The sequence below is a fragment of the Mastomys coucha genome, unplaced genomic scaffold (assembly GCF_008632895.1).
Source record: "Mastomys coucha isolate ucsf_1 unplaced genomic scaffold, UCSF_Mcou_1 pScaffold9, whole genome shotgun sequence".
NCBI lineage: Eukaryota > Metazoa > Chordata > Mammalia > Rodentia > Muridae > Mastomys > Mastomys coucha.
The window spans coordinates 13,904,446-13,923,359 of NW_022196915.1; the positions used below are offsets into that span (position 1 = coordinate 13,904,446).

Sequence of the window (18,914 nt, forward strand, 5' to 3'; positions counted from 1 at the left end):
AAAGAAAAGGAAAGAAAAAAAAAAGCCTTCATCTTAGCATTTGGTACTTAAATGTTCTATTTTTTTTATTGATGATAAAGCTACTGTATATTACTTTAACTTTAAGGCCCTGGCTGGCCTGGACCTTATTCTGTTAGACTAGGCTGTCCCAAAGTTTTGATTATCCTCTTATTTTTTGATTATCTTCTTATTTCTGCCTTTTAAGTGTAAGAATTATAGATATGAGCTACCGTGTTGGGCTTATGCTTTTATTTATGGTAAGTCTTTATAGTTGCCCGACTGCCATAGTCTTAAACATGCTTTTTCAGTGCATTGTAAATAGGAATTGAGACAAGTTGAGTGCATGCATGGGTTCTTATGAGAGTTTAAGAAATTTAGATTAATTTATAAGAATTACAATTAATATGTTATATATTATAAGGATTAGTTTATATCCTTGAGGTTTATAAAGCCATAAATTTTTTTTAATTGAGGCCAGGTCATCATTGTTTAAAGGAACTAGTTAGTCTAGGTAAGTCCTAATTTTTCTTCAGTGAGTTAAAAAACAATTCGTGTGCATGTGAATGCATGCACATCTACACATAGTTATGCAAGTGGATGACAGAGGACAACTTTTTGCAATGATATTAGGGATCCAACTCTGGTCAGGTTTGTGCAGCAAGCTATTCACCTGTTGTGCCATATGTAGTTGGTTGTCTGTAGTGAGTTCTAATAATAACTCTTGAATGCCATAAAATAAAGTAACTGTTGGGGCCTTTTGTTTAAAAAAAAACCCTACTTTTCGAGAGAATAATCTTACAATTTGTTTTTTGTGTTTGTTTTTAATAGCTCTTTTCCAGCCATTAACTCCAGGCACTCGAGAATTTGAAGATGTTTTAAATATTCTCCATTCATCTTACCTTGAACCATCTTCAGTAACAAATTTTAACTATAGACGAGCTTGCTTGATACATAATGAACTTTTGGAAAAAGAGGTATGTATTTAGCGTGGGGCAGAAGTCCTATTTCTCTCTTTCTTTCTTTCTTTCTTTCTTTTTTTTTTTTAGGAAAGGCAACTTAAAAAGATAGGTGAAAATAAATGATTTCTTCTTGGTGCTAGGAATTAAACCAGGGTCTGACTCAAGGCTCAACAAGTGCTCTACCTCTGAGATACATCCCCACTATGTTTATCTACTGTGTTAAATTGATACTGTGTTGTAGTTGCCCAGAATCCTGAAATAAGTCATTCACATAGGAATAGAGTACATAGTTGTAAATTTACAGTTTTTTTCCTATTGTTTTTCTTTTGGATTTATAATTTTTTTTTTTAAAGACATGGATCTTATCCTAGTCCAGAATGGTAGAATTCACTGAGTGGTCAGGTTGACTTTGAACTTAAAGTAATCCTCCTGGCTCAGCTTTCCAAGAGTTGTACTTATAGGGGAAGTTGTTGTGGTACCCCCTACCCCCCCATAGAAATTTTTCTGAAAAAAGTATGTACAAAGGGCAGCAGTTGACAATGAATACTTATTTCAAGTACTTATGCAAATTAGATGATCTTTGAATTTAATATAGGAAAAGCCAGCTTATATAATTCTGAGGTAACACCCAAATGAAACTTTTAGAGTCTTTACTATTTATTGCTTTGTAATGGCTGTGAAATATTACAAAGTTTGGTTTTATACCAATTGGTTAATGATGTACTACCAAAATTTAACTTTGAAAATCTTTCTGAAGGGCACTGTTACAGAACATAAAGAAAATAAAAATGTTATAGTTTAATATAGTTTTATGGTTTAGTGGGGATTATTTGTTAATTGTGTATTGAAATTTTATCTGAAGTTATATTACATAATTGACACAGCCTGAATACAGATAAAAAATGCTAGCTATTCTGTAGTTTTAATAGATATATGTTTGAATCTCAATGTAAACCCAACAGTTTAGAGTACTTGACTAGTATACAGCATACTATTAGTCAGCATTCTGTTCTGTAACAGAGGCTACCCATGAACTCCAGGGGATCTTCCTGGTTCGGCATCCAGACTGCTAGCTTAAAGTGCCACTGTATCTGGCTTAAATAAATTAAACTATTATATTCAGTATGTCATGTAAAGTGGGAGATAAAAAGATGAAAAAGATTAATAATTCTTGGGGAGATTAGGAATATAGTAAAATTTTAATAGAAAATTAGCTAACATTGGTGAATACCTAGATACTTTTGAATATTTTGTGTGTTGGGAGTTAAGGTGGAAAGAAATAAAATTGAAGATTGAAGCTTTGTGATTTCATGGAAAAATTTCTTTAATTCTAAGTTTAATGAAACAATCATGCTAAGTAGTTACAGATTTTTTTTTTTTTTTTTAGTTTACAGAAAAGAGAAGAGAATTGAAGTTTGATGGTCGTTTAGATAAGGAACTTTCAGAATCTTATGCATTTCTCATGGTTGATCGGTACCAGGTGAGCTATTCTGTTTCCATTGTAAGTTATTTGCTTATTATTCTTTTGATAAGGATAAAGTAGCCTTTTCTTCTGTTTTTCCATGGAGCGGGGAGGAGAGTGAGAATGTTGAATTCTAGTTGTCAGTCTTGGTAGTAGGTGCCTTTACCTACTAAGCATCTTACTAGTTGTTTGTTTCATTAATTTGTTTCTTTCTTCACTTTATATACCTTTGTTGATTTTGTAAGATTCATCTTTATTTTTAGTAAAGCATGTGGTGTGTGCGTATTAGTTTGGGTAGGCGTTGAATCTCCTGTAGTTAGAGTTACAGGCAGTAGTGATCCACCTGACATGAGTGCTGGGAATTCAGGGTGAGTTTGCCAGCAGAACAGTTTGAGCTCTTAACCACTGACCCAGCTTTCCAGCCCTTGTTTGGTTGGTTTTCTTTGGTTGGGGGTGGGGGTGGGGTGGCTTGCCTTGCTTTTCCAAGGAAAGGTTGTTTGTCTTTCCTTGAACTTAGAGGCATTTTGCTGCCAGTCGTTTGGGTTATAGACATTCGCTGTAACAACGTTTTTACTAATGTCTAAATAGAAGACATAATTCCGAAGGGCAAATTATGTTTTGTAATTTATTTTTCAAATATAATCATTGTTTCTCTGATCACTTCTGTTTTTTTTCCCCCTAGAATATGCTTGATTAGACATTTTTTTATGAAAACAAGACTGTCTTATATAATGCTGATTCTATGTTCTTTTAGCCATTTTCCCCCTTAATTAATGTTTTCTTTAAATGTTTTGCTTGAGGCTAGAGAGGTGGTTCAGATGTTAAGGCACTTGCTGGTCTTCGAGAAGACTTGAATTCAGTTTCTAGCAACTATATTAGTCAGCTCACAGAGCACCTCTAAATGAGCTCCAGAGAATCTATTGCCCTCTTCTGGTGTTTGAGAGCACTGCTACACACAAATACATAATTCACATAGCTAAAAATCTAAAAATAAATAAATAAATCTTAAAGTATATGTAAATATTTTGCTGATCTTAATTCTCTTGTTGATGAGAGTATCTGACAAGTAGCAAAAATTAAGTTGGATTTTTGATAGGATAACTTTAGACATTTAAGCCATTTTTACATTGATACTTACTAGTTAGCTGGAATCTATGTATGAAAATTTTATAATTATAGTTTAGAAGATAACATTTTGAAGTTTTAAAATTAACTTTTCTAGTTAATTTGATTTTCAACTGAAATGTTATTTTTTACATAGGTTCAGAACATATGTGAAAAAGGATTGCAGGTGGGCCAATCCAAAATAACAGTTCTTGGCAATCCTTCCATGGGTAATTTTCTTGTTTCTCATTTGTACTTAACTATTAAGTTGCCATTTAAAATCCTAAGTGTAGTCTACTAATTAAATTGGTATGCTTTTCATATTTTCAAATAAGGCGACTAGTATTAAGTTTTGAAATATAACACTGGTTTTATTTTTTGTTTCTGATTTTAAATACCTTGATCAAATATTTCTATTTAAAATGTTTTATTCTGGTCAAAATGATTTTGAAAAATTACACTAATTTTATGTTTTACTCTAGTTAAACATCAGCTATCTTTGTCTTTAGTATTGCTTTTAAAAAGTTGTCATATCTCCTATTTTATTATTGGTTAAATAATTTGATTTTTTAAAAAATTTAAACTTGATTGTTTACATTCAAATTATTTTTTTCTTTCTGTTAGGTATCTATCTTTGTAGGTATGCAGATCTGTTACAGGCTAATCCTTTGGAAGTTGGGGCAGTAGGCGATGTTGTTATTTTTAAAATAATGAAGGTAATTTTAATTTGTATTGTACATATCAAAGGCAACATTTAACTTGGACTTTAATTTTAAGTGATATGACTTTAGGAGTTTGAATTAAAAGCCTATATTTGGTATTATATGAAGAGTTGGTATCTTAAAAGACTATCTTAGTGATTGACTTGTTGTCTTTTTAGATTATGTTCATTTATTAATTATGTATGTGTTGGGGTACACATGTCAGAGAATGCATGTGAAGATCAGAGGGAAACTTGGGGGTGTTAGTTCTCCCTTCAGCCTTGTGAATAATTGAGACTCAAACTCAGGTCATCAGGTTTGGTGTTTTTACCTGCTGAGCTATCTCACTGCCAGCATCCCCCACCCCTCCACCCCTATTTTCCAAAGGAAAGTATAAAAAAAAAGAGAGTAACAAGTTGGTGATGTAAAGTAGGCTTAAAGTTTAATAGCACTTGTATTTCTTCTTTATTATCACATATAGTAAAAATCAGGTTAAATGTACACTTAATTTTTTTTTCATTTTTATTTTAGGGTAAAATAAAGAGTATTTATGATCCTCTCAGTGTAAAAAGCTTGGAATCCATGTTAAGTAAAAATGCTTTGGACCCTACACCAAAGCATGAATGTCATGTGTCTAAAAATGCCAGTAGAATTACATCCCTCTTGGCATATAGAGCCTATGAGCTTACTCAGGTATGTACTTGGATCCATTTAATGTAAAAGATCTATTGTATTTATGTGTGTGTGTCTGTCTGTCTTTCTGTGTGCACATACAGGTGCTTGTACTTGTAGGCTTGAAGACTGGAAGAAAAGGGGATCAGATCAGATCAGAGTTGGAGGTACAGGATACTCACCTGGCTTGTTAAGAGGGTACTGGGACCCAAACTCTGGTCTTCATGGTCAAACAGGCAAGCATTGTTAACCGCTGAACCATCTCAGGGCCCTAGAAATACCTTGTTGGTGAATAAAATACCATTTGTTTTTCAGAGTAAAGGTCAAGCCGCTTGACTATCTTAATTCACAACTCTATGTTTTTTAGATTTATTAGAATGCAAACTTAGTATATTCTTAAGCCTTAACTTAAAAATATATGTAGTTTTGTTCTCTTTTTAAAAAAAAAAATTTGAGATGACTCCATATGTATCTTAGGACTCTTTATATCAGGCTGACTTTGAACTCAAAAAGGTCTGCCTGCCTCTGCCTTTTTAGTGCTGCTATTAGGAGTATACTGACATGCTTGGCTTTTTGTTGATGTTTGTTTCTGGTTTTTTTGAGACAAGGTCTCACTATGTAGTCTTGGCTGGTTTGAAACTCACTTTGGAGGCTGGACTGGTTTCAAATTCACTGAGAGATCTCTCTTGGCTCGGCCTCCCAAGTGCTGGGATTAAAAGTGTGTGCCACAACACTAGGCTGTTCTTTGATACTGGGTCTTATTTAGGTCCATCCTGGTCTGTGGCCTTTTTTGTTTGCTTGTTTGCTTGTTTTTTGGTTTTTTGTTTTGAGACAGGGTTTCTCTGTGTAGCCCTGGCTGTCCTGGAACTTGCTCTGTAGACCAGGCTGGCCTTGAACTCAGAAATCCTCCTGCCTCTGCCTCCCAGATTACACTCACACACTCACACCCCCCCCCCCCACACCCCGACAAAGAGATTGCTAGCCTTACCACTGTCCTTTATCTGACTTTTAAATTAAATTAAATTAATTAAATCAATTCCTGGGATTAAAGGTATGTGCCACCACCACCGCCTGGCCTTTTTTTTTTTTTTTTTTTAAATACTGGGTCTTGTTATATAGCTTAGGCTGACTCAAAATCATCATCCTCTTGTCTCAACCTCCTGAGTCTTGGGAAAATCTTGAGTTCTAGGAAAGACTATTTTTCTTGTTCTTCTTAGCATTCCTTAGTTGCTTGCAGTTTTATCTAGGGTTGAGGCCTTAAGCTTTTTCCCATAACAAGCATGTAAATGATATATGTTAAAAGTAGTGATATTAACCTGCTTTATATTAAAATAATATGTTATTTTAAAATTTTTATATATTATGTTTTAATCAGTCTTTTCATTCCCCCAATTCCTCTCAGATCTTTTCCTCTTCCCTACTCACTCAAGTCCATTTTCTTTCTCAAAAAATAAAAAAATAAAAAAAGATAAACAAAAAAACAAATAAGACAGAAAATACCAAACCCAAACAGAATGCGTACAAAAAGCACAGACTGTTTTGTGTTGGACAGCTACTCCTAGGCATGGGACCTGCTTTGGAGTATGGTTGTTATAATACATAGTGTTGCTTCATCAGAGAAAATTGATTTTCCCTTTTGTCAAGTACCATTTGTAAATAGTTTCTTAGGTGGGACTTTGTATCTACTTTTCTTTCTTTGTGGTGGGATAGTATCTGTGGATTTATGTGGATGTTTTATATGCTGCCAATCTCTTTTGTATACCAGTAATCTCCCTGAGTTCATATGTGTATCAGTCCTTTTATAGCTAGAAAATGCTGTTTCCTTGGAATCTTCTACCTCTCTGGCTCTTAAAATCTTTCTGTGTCCTCTTTTCATAGATCCCTCTGAGCCTTGAGGAAGGAGGGCTTTGATAAAGACATCCCATTTAGGACTGAGTGCCACAAAGTCATTCTCTGTACATTGTCGTGTTGTGTGTCTCTATTAATTAAACTCTCATATACTGCAAGAAGCTTCTCTTGTGAGGGTTGAGTGATGCTTTGATGTATGGATGTAGTAGTAGGTCACTAAAAGGGATTTTATTAATGTGTTCAGTTAGCAGAATAATAGTACTGGGTTTTCCATTAGGGCCCATGACCTATTTATTCAATCTCAGATTCTTGGCCACTTTAGCAGTGATAGGGCTCCATTTCATGGAGTGTACCTTAAATCGAATTGAAAAACGTTTGGCTACTCCATTTGCGATTATAACATTTGTGCTACTATTGTACTAGTATATCTTGCAGGCAGGTTGCTGTTGGTCAAAGAGTTTATAGCTGGTCAATACTGATGATTACTTTTCTCCTCCATTAGTGTGCATACTACTTTCTAGCACTATGAATAGTAGTAGAGCTAAAGCTCTTAGTTGGGCACCAGCACCATTTCTCCTTGGTCTTTAGCGATAGGATCATACCGTGAGGTTATACAGGGTAACCAGTAACCATGGCAATAGCCTGTGATATTTAGATGGGTCTGTGGGACCCCTCGGCTAGTGATTCAACAAAACATAAGCCATGGAGATTTTACTTGGCAGCATAAGATGTCTAATTATGGGCATTGTCCTCTTCCCTTGTATGGTGAATACAAGGGAATGAGAAGTAAATACTCATCAACAATTTTTGTTGGGGCTGGACTGATGGCAGATCAGTTAAGAGCATTGACTGCTCTTCCAAAGGACCTGAATTTGTTTGGTAGCACCACATGGCAATTTACAAATCCCTTAATTCCAGTTCCAAGGGATTAGATGGCCTCTTCCCCAGACGGACATACATATATGTAGGCAAGTGTTCTTAAACAAAATAATAACAAAAATTTTCTGTAGTGCTTGTGGAAAATAATTTGGCTCCTTACTAATGTATCTTAGTGGAGAATACATATGGCTGGGTATTTTAAGAAAAATTGTATTATGTAAGACATCATGAGCTTCTTCAGTTCAGTACTTTTAGATAATAGTGTTATTGGGAGACTCGAAGTTAGTTATGGGTTCTCTAGAACTTGTAAACCAGAGCTTTATATTTTAAAAAAATGTTTTGGAAGAAGTTTGAGAGAAACAACACTTTTAAAATCAGTAATTTCTCAGGGAAAAGGACTTGGTTTATAGACTCAGACATTCTTTTAAAATAGAAATCAGGGGGCTGGAGAGATGACTCAGGAGTTAAAAGTACTCACTGCTCTTCCAGAGGTCCTGATTTCAATTACCAGCAACCACATGGTGGCTCACAACCATCTGTAATGGGTGATGCCCTCTTCTCGTGTGTCTGAAGAGAGCAACAGGTACTCCTATACATAAAATAAATAATTCTTAAACAAACAAACAAACAAACAAACAAAACCCAAAACCCTAAAATAGAAATTTTCTAGTTTTCTGCTAGCCAGGATGATGACTGTCATGAATAGGGGAAGGGAAGAGGCTTATGAATAATATGATAATCTGCGTGAACATTTACATGTATAGTCTTTTGCACACCTCCTTTGCTTCATTTTTCTGTTGAGTTCCAGTTTTGTTTCGCCTTTTGCACTAACACAGAAAATGATATTTGATATTGGTTGAAGTTTTGGGGTTAGTATTTTACTTTTTTATCAGGTTGGCTTTTCTGGGGTGACGTAGCTTAGGCTCCATTTTACAGAACTTCATTAGGAAGTGAGCTGTTCAGTCCCTGCTGCTGTCAACTTCTCTGAACTAAGCCAATGGGTGTCTTGGTATCTGGCACATACAGTACATACAAAGGACACAGCTTTCTTTTGTTTTTTTAGCTAAGTGGATAAGCTCAAGGAAATTTTTTTCCTGCCAAAGCTGCTTAAATGGTTCTATGTTATCAATAAAATAATATATTTTCTCTACTACTTTACTATTCTAAAATGATAATTTTGTACTTTTTTATTTTTAGTATTATTTTTATGAGTATGGCTTTGATGAAGTAAGACGAAGACCAAGACATGTTTGTCCTTATGCAGTTGTGTCTTTTACTTATAAAGATGATGTACAAACTCCAAAGTTTATGTCTTCATTGAGGTAAGTCAGTTTTATTTACACAAAGAAATAGTTCAGACGTAACCATTCCCCTCTTTAGCTTTTTTTGACATAAACTAGGTGTTTCCTGTTCATGATAAGTACGACAGACTGTTACTGTGAAAATAGGAACTAAAGTTTACTTTGATTCACCTAGCTAAGTTGTGAAACTTTTTCTTTTCAACATTTATATGTACTTTAATAAACAGCAGTTTTTAAAAGTTAAAAGTTTTAGCTGGTTGTCGTGGTATATTTCTGAGCTCTCAGCATTTGGGACGTAGAGGTCAGCTTTGGCTATGCAGTTTGTTTGAAGCCATGTTTGCTCCATGAGACTCTAACTTCCTCAAATAGGAAATTTTTGTTTTTAGCTCTCTTAAAAATTGAGTTTCTATAAAACTCTTACCCAAACCAATGAAATATTTAGTCAAATGCCAAGATATTCCTAGTTTTAAGAGTCAGGTGATATTTATTTTCTTTTTTAATTCATAAACATACTTAAAGTAACTTTTCAAACTACTGTTTTAAAAAAACCACTTATCTTTAATGATGCATATTTTTATGGTGACCTCTATTGATTTTTAAAGACAAATGGGCTTGATAAAGGGGTACTTTAGTTGTGTTTTTGTTCTTGTGGTTAAAGTTGTTCTGGCTGGCCTGTAGCTTACTATAAATAGCCTAGGCGAGAAGATCCTGCCTTAGCCTCCAGAGTGCTGATATGAGCCACCAAGCCCTAATGATACAGCACTTCTTTTTATATTAATTAATAAGCTTTCAAAATCTCTTCCTAGTACCAATTCATATAATGTCGAGATGAGTGTTTTTCTCACTTTTGCTTCATGTTTATGAATGTTGATATTCATTTGTTTTTTTTTCATTAGTGATCTGCTTTGTTTCTGTCTTGTCTGTCTGTCTCTTTTGGCACAAAGTCTCTTATGTAGACATGGCTTGTGTGCATCAGACTGGTCTCAAAATCACAGAGATCCACTTGCTCCTCTCATACTTGTTTGAATCCCTTCTGTTAACCCCCAGATTGTCTCAAACAAACATTGACACCCATCCATCCTATACTATGACTGTGTCATGAGGACTCTTCCTCAGGACCCCATAGTTAGTGGATCTTCCTTTCTCCGTTACTGCATAGCTGTTTCTTTCTTTTTCTTTTTTTGTTATTATTCTTTAATCTTTTTTTACAGTCCATTCGTTATCCCCCTCTCGGTCCACTCTCTGACAGTTCCTCTTCCCACCCCAACCCCCAATCCCCAACAGGATGTCCTCATCCCAACCCCTCACTAAACCTTCCCCCTCCCTGTCATAGCTGGGGAAGTCATAGCTGTTTCTTATATTTTCTCATTGGGTGTGCTCTGATTTTTTTCTTAAACTCTTATACTTGGTCTTTTTCTGTATAGCTCTTGAAACCATCTTCATCTATTTAAAGCTGTACTTGTTGATAATTACCTTTCTTCATCATTAGATTATAAATTCTTTGACTGTTTTCTGTTTATATTTAGAATTCTATTACCTAGAATTGTACCTGGTGAATAATAAGACCTTAAAGTTAAATATTTATTAAATGACTATGGATGAATTTATATAGACTTTTTTTCTAATCTTATTTCCAAGATATAGATAGATATTAATAATCTTACATCTGTTAATGGGTACTTTTTGAAGTATAAAACAGCTCTCATAAATTTGGGAAAATATGGTAATAAAAGTAAGTATGTCTTTAAGAATTAGGTTTACTAAGTTTTATAAAGAGTGAGTTTTTCTTGGAAGAATTTTGTTCTTTCTGTAGTTGCAGTGGAAATGGCACTTAGAGATTGGTGCTTCAGTTCAGTTTAAATTGCTTGCTGTGCATGTGTGAGATGATTGGGTTTCATCCCCAGCACTGAAAAATACAACAGCAACAAAACATAGATAGTATGTCAGGGTCCTAAATGTTAACTTTCATGTTGTTTCCAATCAGTAATAATTTTCCTTTCTTTTTAAAAAATTATTTGTAGATCTAACAGCTTTAATGCAGATAGAAACATAGGTAAGAGTCTTTTATTTTTTTTTTACTTTTATAAGTTGAAAGTATAAACAGTGAAAGATTAAGTTAAGTGTTTTGTTTTATTTTCATAATAAAAATATGAAACATAAAGCAGGTGAGGTCATGTTAAAATGTAGCATCAGTACTTGATCATTCAAACATAAGAACTCCTTTTAGAAGGTGGATCAGAATTTCTAGCACTTGAATTCGAAAAAAAAAAGATAAATTGGGTTTTACAATTGAACCAGAGGTTTTTGGTTTTGATAAAGAAAATTTTAAATGGTATTATTTTTTGTTTCTTTATCATAAAAAGAACAAAGTATAAACAATTAGAAGATAGGAGACATTAATCAGGTTTAATATAGTCTCCTTTGGAATAATGATTGTATTGTTTCTTCTGCTTCCTAACGGGGCCACTTAGACAGATTGGCTCTTCCTTGAAATTGGAATGTTCTTTTTGTTAAAGGGCAAACATACCTGAAACTAGAAACATATGAACCTTTCCTTGAAGGGCATGTCACTTCTGTGGTTATTTTGTACTTAAAACTTTATTTCTAGATACTTTTCATTTCTAGTAAATATTATCTTACGGGCTATCAAGCAACTTGACTCTTATTTCTTTTGTTTAGATAAGTTTAACTATACCTTGTGGAAAGGACAACTTTTAAATAAAGGAAAGCTTCTGTGTTATATTTCTTTGAGGTCAGCCAATCGTGCCTTTTTACCTGTCAAGCTGTAAGTATGTTGCACTAAAAGAAAATAGTGGGAGGGGCAGGGGGAGCGTGACAGAGAAGGGGGTGGTAAATGAGAACAGACTATGAACACACACACAGTCTCTATTTCATGTTAATCTAAAAAGTTAATTTCAGAAATTAAAAAGAATAGTAGTTGACAGTAAAGGTTACTATCAGTTTCTTCTTTAGTTTTGGGGGTGTTTTTTTTCTTTTTAAAAAATTTTAGCCGGGCGGTGGTGGCGCACGCCTTTAATCCCAGCACTTGGGAGGCAGAGGCAGGCGGATTTCTGAGTTCGAGGCCAGCCTGGTCTCCAGAGTGAGTTCCAGGACAGCCAGGGCTATACAGAGAAACCCTGTCGAAAAAAAAAAAAAAAAAAAATTTGTTTGAGGTTATTCTGGATTGGCACTCACTATATAGCCCAGGCAGTCTACTTGCTTCAGCCTTATGTATGATAGATTTTAAGTATGCACCACCATTCCTGGCTTGCTTGCTGTTTATCTTTTGTCAATTTTAAATTTTACTGTGGCCCATTAAAAACTTAAATATAAATGTTAAATATGTTTCTAAAATAGTTGAGTTTTTTGGTTTTTCAGGACAAGGTTTCTCTGTGTATCCCCGGCTGTCCTGGAACTCACTCTGTAGACCAGACTGACCTGGAACTCAGAAATCCATCTGCCTCTGCCTCCCAAGTGCTGGGATTAAAGGTGTGTGCCACCACTGCCTTGGAAAATAGTTGATTTTGTAACTTCAGAAAGTTAATTAGCAAACAAGTTCTGGTTCTCTACTTTGAAGGTGGCTAGTCAGATGTATATTGTATTCTGAGTGGTTTTAAGTCTGAAAGATGAGTTTAAAATTTTATTCTGCTTAGATTTAGTTAGCAGTTTATACATAATAGACTCAAAAGTTGGCCAGTTTTATCTATGTATGGTGGCACATACCTAATAATCCTATTACTTAGGAGACTCAGGCTGAGGATCTTGAGCTCAAAGGCAGTCTTGGCTGCTTAGTGATTTCTAGACCTCTGGTTTGCAGATCATAGTGAAATCCTGCTTTAAAACCAAAAAATAGTGTGTGTGTGTGGGGGGGGGTTAGTAGTGGTGGCTAAACATTGCTTTATTGAAAAGAGCTTTGATGTGGTAAGTTAATGTATATGCACTATTCATGTAACATACATTAGAATTAAGTTTATTGTTAATATCACAGAAAATGATGAAAATGCTAAACAGTGTAGGTCAGTGGTAGAATGCTTACCTATCATACAACCCTTGGGTTTGATAATCTGCATCTCCAAAAAATAAACTATGCCAGCTCATAATTTACCTGGAAATGGCAACTATTTACTCTTTTTGTTAGTAAAATTGGCATGTAGGATTAACTTCTGATATAAGAATCTTAAGGTTGGCAATATTGCCAGTTGCTACTTACCTGTGTGTATTTACCTTAGCTTCCTGTATCAGGTTCTCTTTAGAATAAGGTAAGCTACTAATAAATATATTTTCCCATCAGGTGTATTTATTTTATTGTCCTTGAGGGAAGGTTTCAGGTAACAGTTGGCCGCAAATTCACTGTATAGCAGAGGATGACTTAGAACTTATGATTCCCCCTGCCTTCTCCACCACCCAGATGTTGGCATTACAGGGATGTGCCACCACACCTGATTTATATGATCGTGGAGATTGAGTTCAGGTTCTTCTGTATACTAGACAAGCACTGAACCAGCAGCACTGTGCCTCTAGCTCCCACCCTCATTAAGTATATTTTAATAATGTGTCTGATAACATTGCTAGAGTTAAAGATACAGGAATGCCAAACATGCTCTTATATTTTCTTTCAGTCCTGAGAAGTTGGATGTTGAAACAGTTATGAGTATTGATTGTTTGAAACAGAAAATTCCTCCTTCATTCTTTTATAAAGACACATATGTGGGTCCTAATGAAGGTAAAGTAATTAAATTTCATTTACTGAAATATGTGAGCAGACCTGATTTTATATTTTACTGTGTATTTTTTCTTTGTCTCAGTTTTAAAGAATGGGATGTATTGTAGCCTTTTTGAAGTTGTAGAAAAGACAAGAATTGGAAGTAACATGGAGTGTTTACTGCAAAAACTGGAGAAAGAAAAACTTGTGAGTGAAAAGTTTTAAATATTCTCATTATTCCTTGAAAATACGTTATTATTAATGCTTTATTTTTGCTTTTGGAATTCCTACACGGTCTCTGTTGAATGCTCTCATTTAGTTAGTATTTTACTATTTAGTAGTAGCAGTAGAAGTAATACTTTTCTACTTTGGAGATGGGTTCTTGTTATGTAGTCTTATCTTTGCTATGTAAAGCAGATTCTTCTTTTTCTGACAGTAGACTCTATTTAAACCCATTTTTATTATACTTTGTGATTATAAATGTATGATTATCAAAAATATTTATGGAATACTGAATGAGACATTTGAACAGAGTTATTTAAATATAGTTTGGTTGAGGAGAAACAGTAGCTTTGTTTCTGAAAAACTTGTTTTTATTTTATGTGTGTGTGTGTCTCTGTGTGTGTATGTGTGTGTGTGTGTGTGTGTGTGTGTGTGCATGTGTGTGTGTGCATATGCATGCTTCCCTGTATGTATTTGCCCTATGCATACACTTGAAGCCTGTGAATTCCAGAAAAGGGTGTCAGATCCTGTGGAACTAGAGTTACAGGGAGTTGTGAACCTCCATGGGGATGCTGGGAATCAAACACAAGTCCTCTGTAAGAACAGGGGTTCCTAACTGCTGTGTCATCTCTCTCTCTGTGTCCGGCATGGAGAGAATTAAGTACAGATTCAAAAGAACAAGACATATGAAGAATGTTTAAGAGATACAAGAACATTGTACTAACAGAAGTATTAAGGAGCTATTTCATTCAGTGCCTTTAAGCCAGTATTAATGTGGGAATTTGGATTTTGTCCTAAGAATAGTAGACTTTGGAGGAAATAGAGAGAGTGGGGATCAGGCCTTGAATATGTATACAAAACTTTTTGTTTTAAACATTTACCTTGTACCTTTTCCAAAACTGACCATATGATTGGTCATAAAACAGGCCTCAGCAGATACAAGAAGATTGAAACAATCCCATTCACCCTATCAGATCACCATGGCCTAAGGCTGGTTGTAAATACCAGTAAAAACAATGGAAGACACACATATACATGGAAGCTGAACAACACTCTACTCAATGATAACTTGGTCAAGGAAGAAATAAAGAAATTAAAGGCTTTTTAGAATTTAATAAAAATCAAGACATATCATATCAAAACTTATGGGATACAATGAATGCAGTGATAGGAGAAAAACTCTTAAGTTCCAAGTGCCTCCAAAAAGAAACTGGAGAGAGCTTACACTAGCAGCTTGACAGCACACCTGGAAGCTCTAGAACAAAAAGAAGCAAATACTCTCAAGAGGAGTAGACAGCAGGAAATAATCAAACCAAATAGAAACTAAAAGAACTATACAAAGAATCTTCAAAACCAGAAGCTGGTTCTTTGAGAAAATCAGTAAGATAGATAGCCAGACTAACCAGAGGGCACAGAGACAGTATCCAAATTAACAAAATCAGAAATGAAAAGGGAGACATAACAATGAAATATATCTTAAAATAAGTATTCTGTTTGTTGAATATCAATAGTTGAAAATATTAAAATTATGTTCTACAAAAAAAGAAAAAAACAAATTAACCCCACAAATCATAACTATTTCTAATTTCTCTAAAAAAAAAAAGTTGATTGTTTTCATGTTGTATAGGAAACTGCGTCTTTTAAAGGGTAGATATTTATTGCATACATACTTTAAGTAATTTTGTAATTTTAATTCTAAAGACATTTAAATGTTATTCTAATATATACATAAATATATTTCTGAAATTTTATGGATCTGAATATCCCTAAAGAATTATGCCTTACTTTAATGAAAATCCTTAAGTTCAAAATATATAAAAATTGGAATGATTGACTATTACGTATTTTTAATACAATTTTTTCCCATACTACCTTAAGGTACCTATATAAAAATTACTTAAACTGTTTTAGTATATTCACATTTGTGGTATGTTTTTCCAATTTGTAGTGCATGGGCTGCTATCATTTGTAAACTAGTAGATTTCCATGATATGATACCTTAAACTGCCCATGTGAGTTACACAGTGTTTTCTCGGTGTGTTTAAAAATTCATAAACCTTTCTAGTTTGAAACTTTCAAAGACCTCTCACATCTGGCACACATTAATCCTTCCTGTTCTATGCTTATGTGGACATTCTTCATCAGTTTGTCCAAGCATTACAAATCTTATCAATGCCCTGAAAAAAAAAAAAACATTTACCTTAGTTTCTAATAAGTCAAAGATAAGTTGGGTAATAGTCTATTAAAGGGTAGCGGTAGATTCAATGAGAAATTATGATAATGAGACTGAAAGAGATATTGACTAGGTAGTATCCAGTGTAATAGAGAGAGAGAGTGAGAGAGAGAATACTTAGTTTTGGTAGAGTCAGTTTAGATGTCAGATTGTGATTGGAGAATGAATGTATGGTGCCAGTATGTATGGTTTAGCTGAAAGAGAAGTAGTTTCAGAGAAGGGAATTGTTTCTTTTTTTGAGAAATGAATGTGATCAGCTATCAAGTTTCTATAGAGATGTAGAACTTTTAATAGTCAGTTAAAAATTTAATATAAGTTTTCAACAGTGAATTTTTTTATTCCTCACATTGAGCCTCAATTTCTAGGTAATCAAATGGAGATTTTTGTCAGTAATTTTCCAAGTTTGCAACTTCATTTAAAATGGGTATATAGAGTTTCATCAGGTACATACATATGGATTTATTCAGTCTCTGGTATAATTATATCTGAGATAGGTTATGTACAAAACCTATATGTACAATATTAAACAATTTTTGCCCTGAGTATAGAAATACTTGCAGTAATCTCAGTCTTTTCTTCCTTGTAAATATAAATATACTTTTTGTCATTGGTTGGGTTTGTTTTTTGAGACAGGGTCTCATACAGTTTGGGCTACTGTAAAGCAAGGATAGCAGCCGGGCGGTGGTGGCACACGCCTTTAATCCCAGCACTTGGCGGGGCGGGGCAGAGGCAGGCGGATTTCTGAGTTCAAGGCCGGCCTGGTCTACAGGAGCTAACTTCAAGTTCTGATTAAAAGTGATGAGTATACTTATCATATTAGTCCAAACTAAGCAGAGGTAGACGGATTTCTGAGTTCGAGGCCATCCTGGTCTACAGAGTGAGTTCCAGGACAGCCAAGGCTACACAGAGAAACCCCATCTTGAAAAACCAAAAAAAAAAAAAAAAAAAAAACAAGGATAGCTTTGAATTCCTGATCCTCTTGCCTATATCTCCTGAGAACTGGAATTGCAGTAACCCACCACTACCTGCACTACTGGGTTTTATTGTGAATATACCTTTATATTTAGATCATTTACTTGCCTCTGAATGCCCAACATAATTATTCTTTAATGAAAATTGTGTTCTGTTACTACGTTAAGAAAGTGAAATTTGAAATAGTAGGTTTGGGTATCTAGAGATACTGTGTTTCAGAAGGTGACTATTTAAGAGTTTGTACAGTAAGAGGTTATGGAATCTGGTCAGTTTCTTAAATACAGGTCAGGATAAGAAAGTTGACTTTGGGGCTTCATGCTACCATTCACTGATTGCTGTATTCTCTGTAAGACAGACTTTTGCAGTCATTTATCAAGATTGTAGGTGTAAATCGTATTTTACTGTGATTTTGTTTGTTTGTTTGTTTGTTTGTGGGATTTTTGTTATGTTTTGTTTTTTGAGACTGGGTTTCTCTTACATAACCTTGGCTTTCTGAGAGAACTCACTTTATAAACAAATAAACTCTCAGAGATATATCTATTTCTGCCTTCTGAGTTTTGTGATTAAATGTATGCCCTGCCCTCTCAGTGGCATGATTATTTGAAATTAAAAATAAATTTAATAGGTAAACCAGTGGTGGTGGTGGTGATATATGCCATTAAAAAAAAACCAGCACTCAGGAGATAGTGGCAGGCAGATCTCTGAGGTCTAGGCCAGCCTGGTCTACATAGTGAGTTCTAGGACAGCCAGGACTACACAGAGAAACCCTGTCTAAAGACAAAACAATGCAAAACAGACCCACAAAGATAAATAAATAGTTTTAGAATTTTACTGCTGTGAAAGATTCCATGACCAAGGCAACTCTTATAAAGGGCAACATTTAATTGGGGATGGCTTACAGGTTCAGTGGTTCAGTTCATTATCATCAAGGCAGGAGTGGGGAGCAGGCTGGGTACAGGAGGAGCTGATAGTTCTCCATCTTTATCTGAAAGCTACCAGAAGACTGGCTCCCATGTAGTTAGGAAGAGGGTCTCATTGACCACGCCCAAGTGCTACAATCCATTTAACAAGGCCACCCCTACTCCAACAAGGCCATACCTCTCTGGGCTAAGCATACTCAAACCACCACAACAATAAAATAATTTTGTAAGTTAGTTTCTTAATGCCCTGCACCCATTACTCTCTTTTTCCTATTTTTTTCTTGAGAGGCTTGTATTTTCTTGCTAATTTAAACTTTGTCTTTATTCTTTTATTGTATAATATAAGGCTCAAACTTCATTTCCCAAACTATGTAGATAACTCCCTGAATCATTTATTGAATAATCCATATTTATTATTTTCTGTGTATAAGTGTGCATGTGTTGCTGGTTGTTGAATCCTAGGCTTTGAGTTCTAGCAAATGCTTTGCTTCTTAGGTATATCTGTAGCCACATTTCAGTCCAATTTCTCCTATGTTTGAAAATGATCTGCCTGTCTCTGCCCGGAGTCCTGGTATTAACGGTGTGACATTAACATAACTAAAACTAATCTTGAAACTCCGAGTTCCCTGGACTATTCTTGAAACCCTGCCTTGACCTAAGTGAATAACCAGTCCTGCCTGTGGATTTAATGTTCACTGTTTGTTTGTTTTTTTACTTTGATATAGAAATGTGTATTTTAATTTGTAAATGTATAACACTTTTTCTTTCTTTTTTTTTTTGGTTTTTCGAGACAGGGTTTCTCTGTGTAGCCTTGGCTATCCTAGAACTCACTCTGAAGACCAGGCTGGCCTTGAACTCAGAAATCCGCCTGCCTCTGCCTCCCAAGAGCTGGGGTTAAAGGCATGCGCCACCACTGCCCGTGCTTTCTTATTTCTAATT

General features: G+C 34.8%; 1 protein-coding gene across 3 annotated transcripts in view; it reads left to right on the forward strand.

The window, feature by feature from the left end:
- Positions 1–18,914, forward strand: part of Tasor (transcription activation suppressor) — a 53,667-nt gene that overhangs the window by 9,044 nt on the left and 25,709 nt on the right. For all 3 annotated transcript variants that reach the window (XM_031362620.1, XM_031362618.1, XM_031362619.1), the window contains exons 2-11: positions 829–974; positions 2,347–2,439; positions 3,683–3,755; positions 4,150–4,241; positions 4,758–4,919; positions 8,823–8,947; positions 10,948–10,979; positions 11,606–11,711; positions 13,546–13,649; positions 13,732–13,835. In XM_031362620.1, coding sequence (XP_031218480.1) covers positions 829–974; positions 2,347–2,439; positions 3,683–3,755; positions 4,150–4,241; positions 4,758–4,919; positions 8,823–8,947; positions 10,948–10,979; positions 11,606–11,711; positions 13,546–13,649; positions 13,732–13,835 — 1,037 coding nt within the window. The remainder of the gene's footprint in view (positions 1–828; positions 975–2,346; positions 2,440–3,682; positions 3,756–4,149; positions 4,242–4,757; positions 4,920–8,822; positions 8,948–10,947; positions 10,980–11,605; positions 11,712–13,545; positions 13,650–13,731; positions 13,836–18,914) is intronic.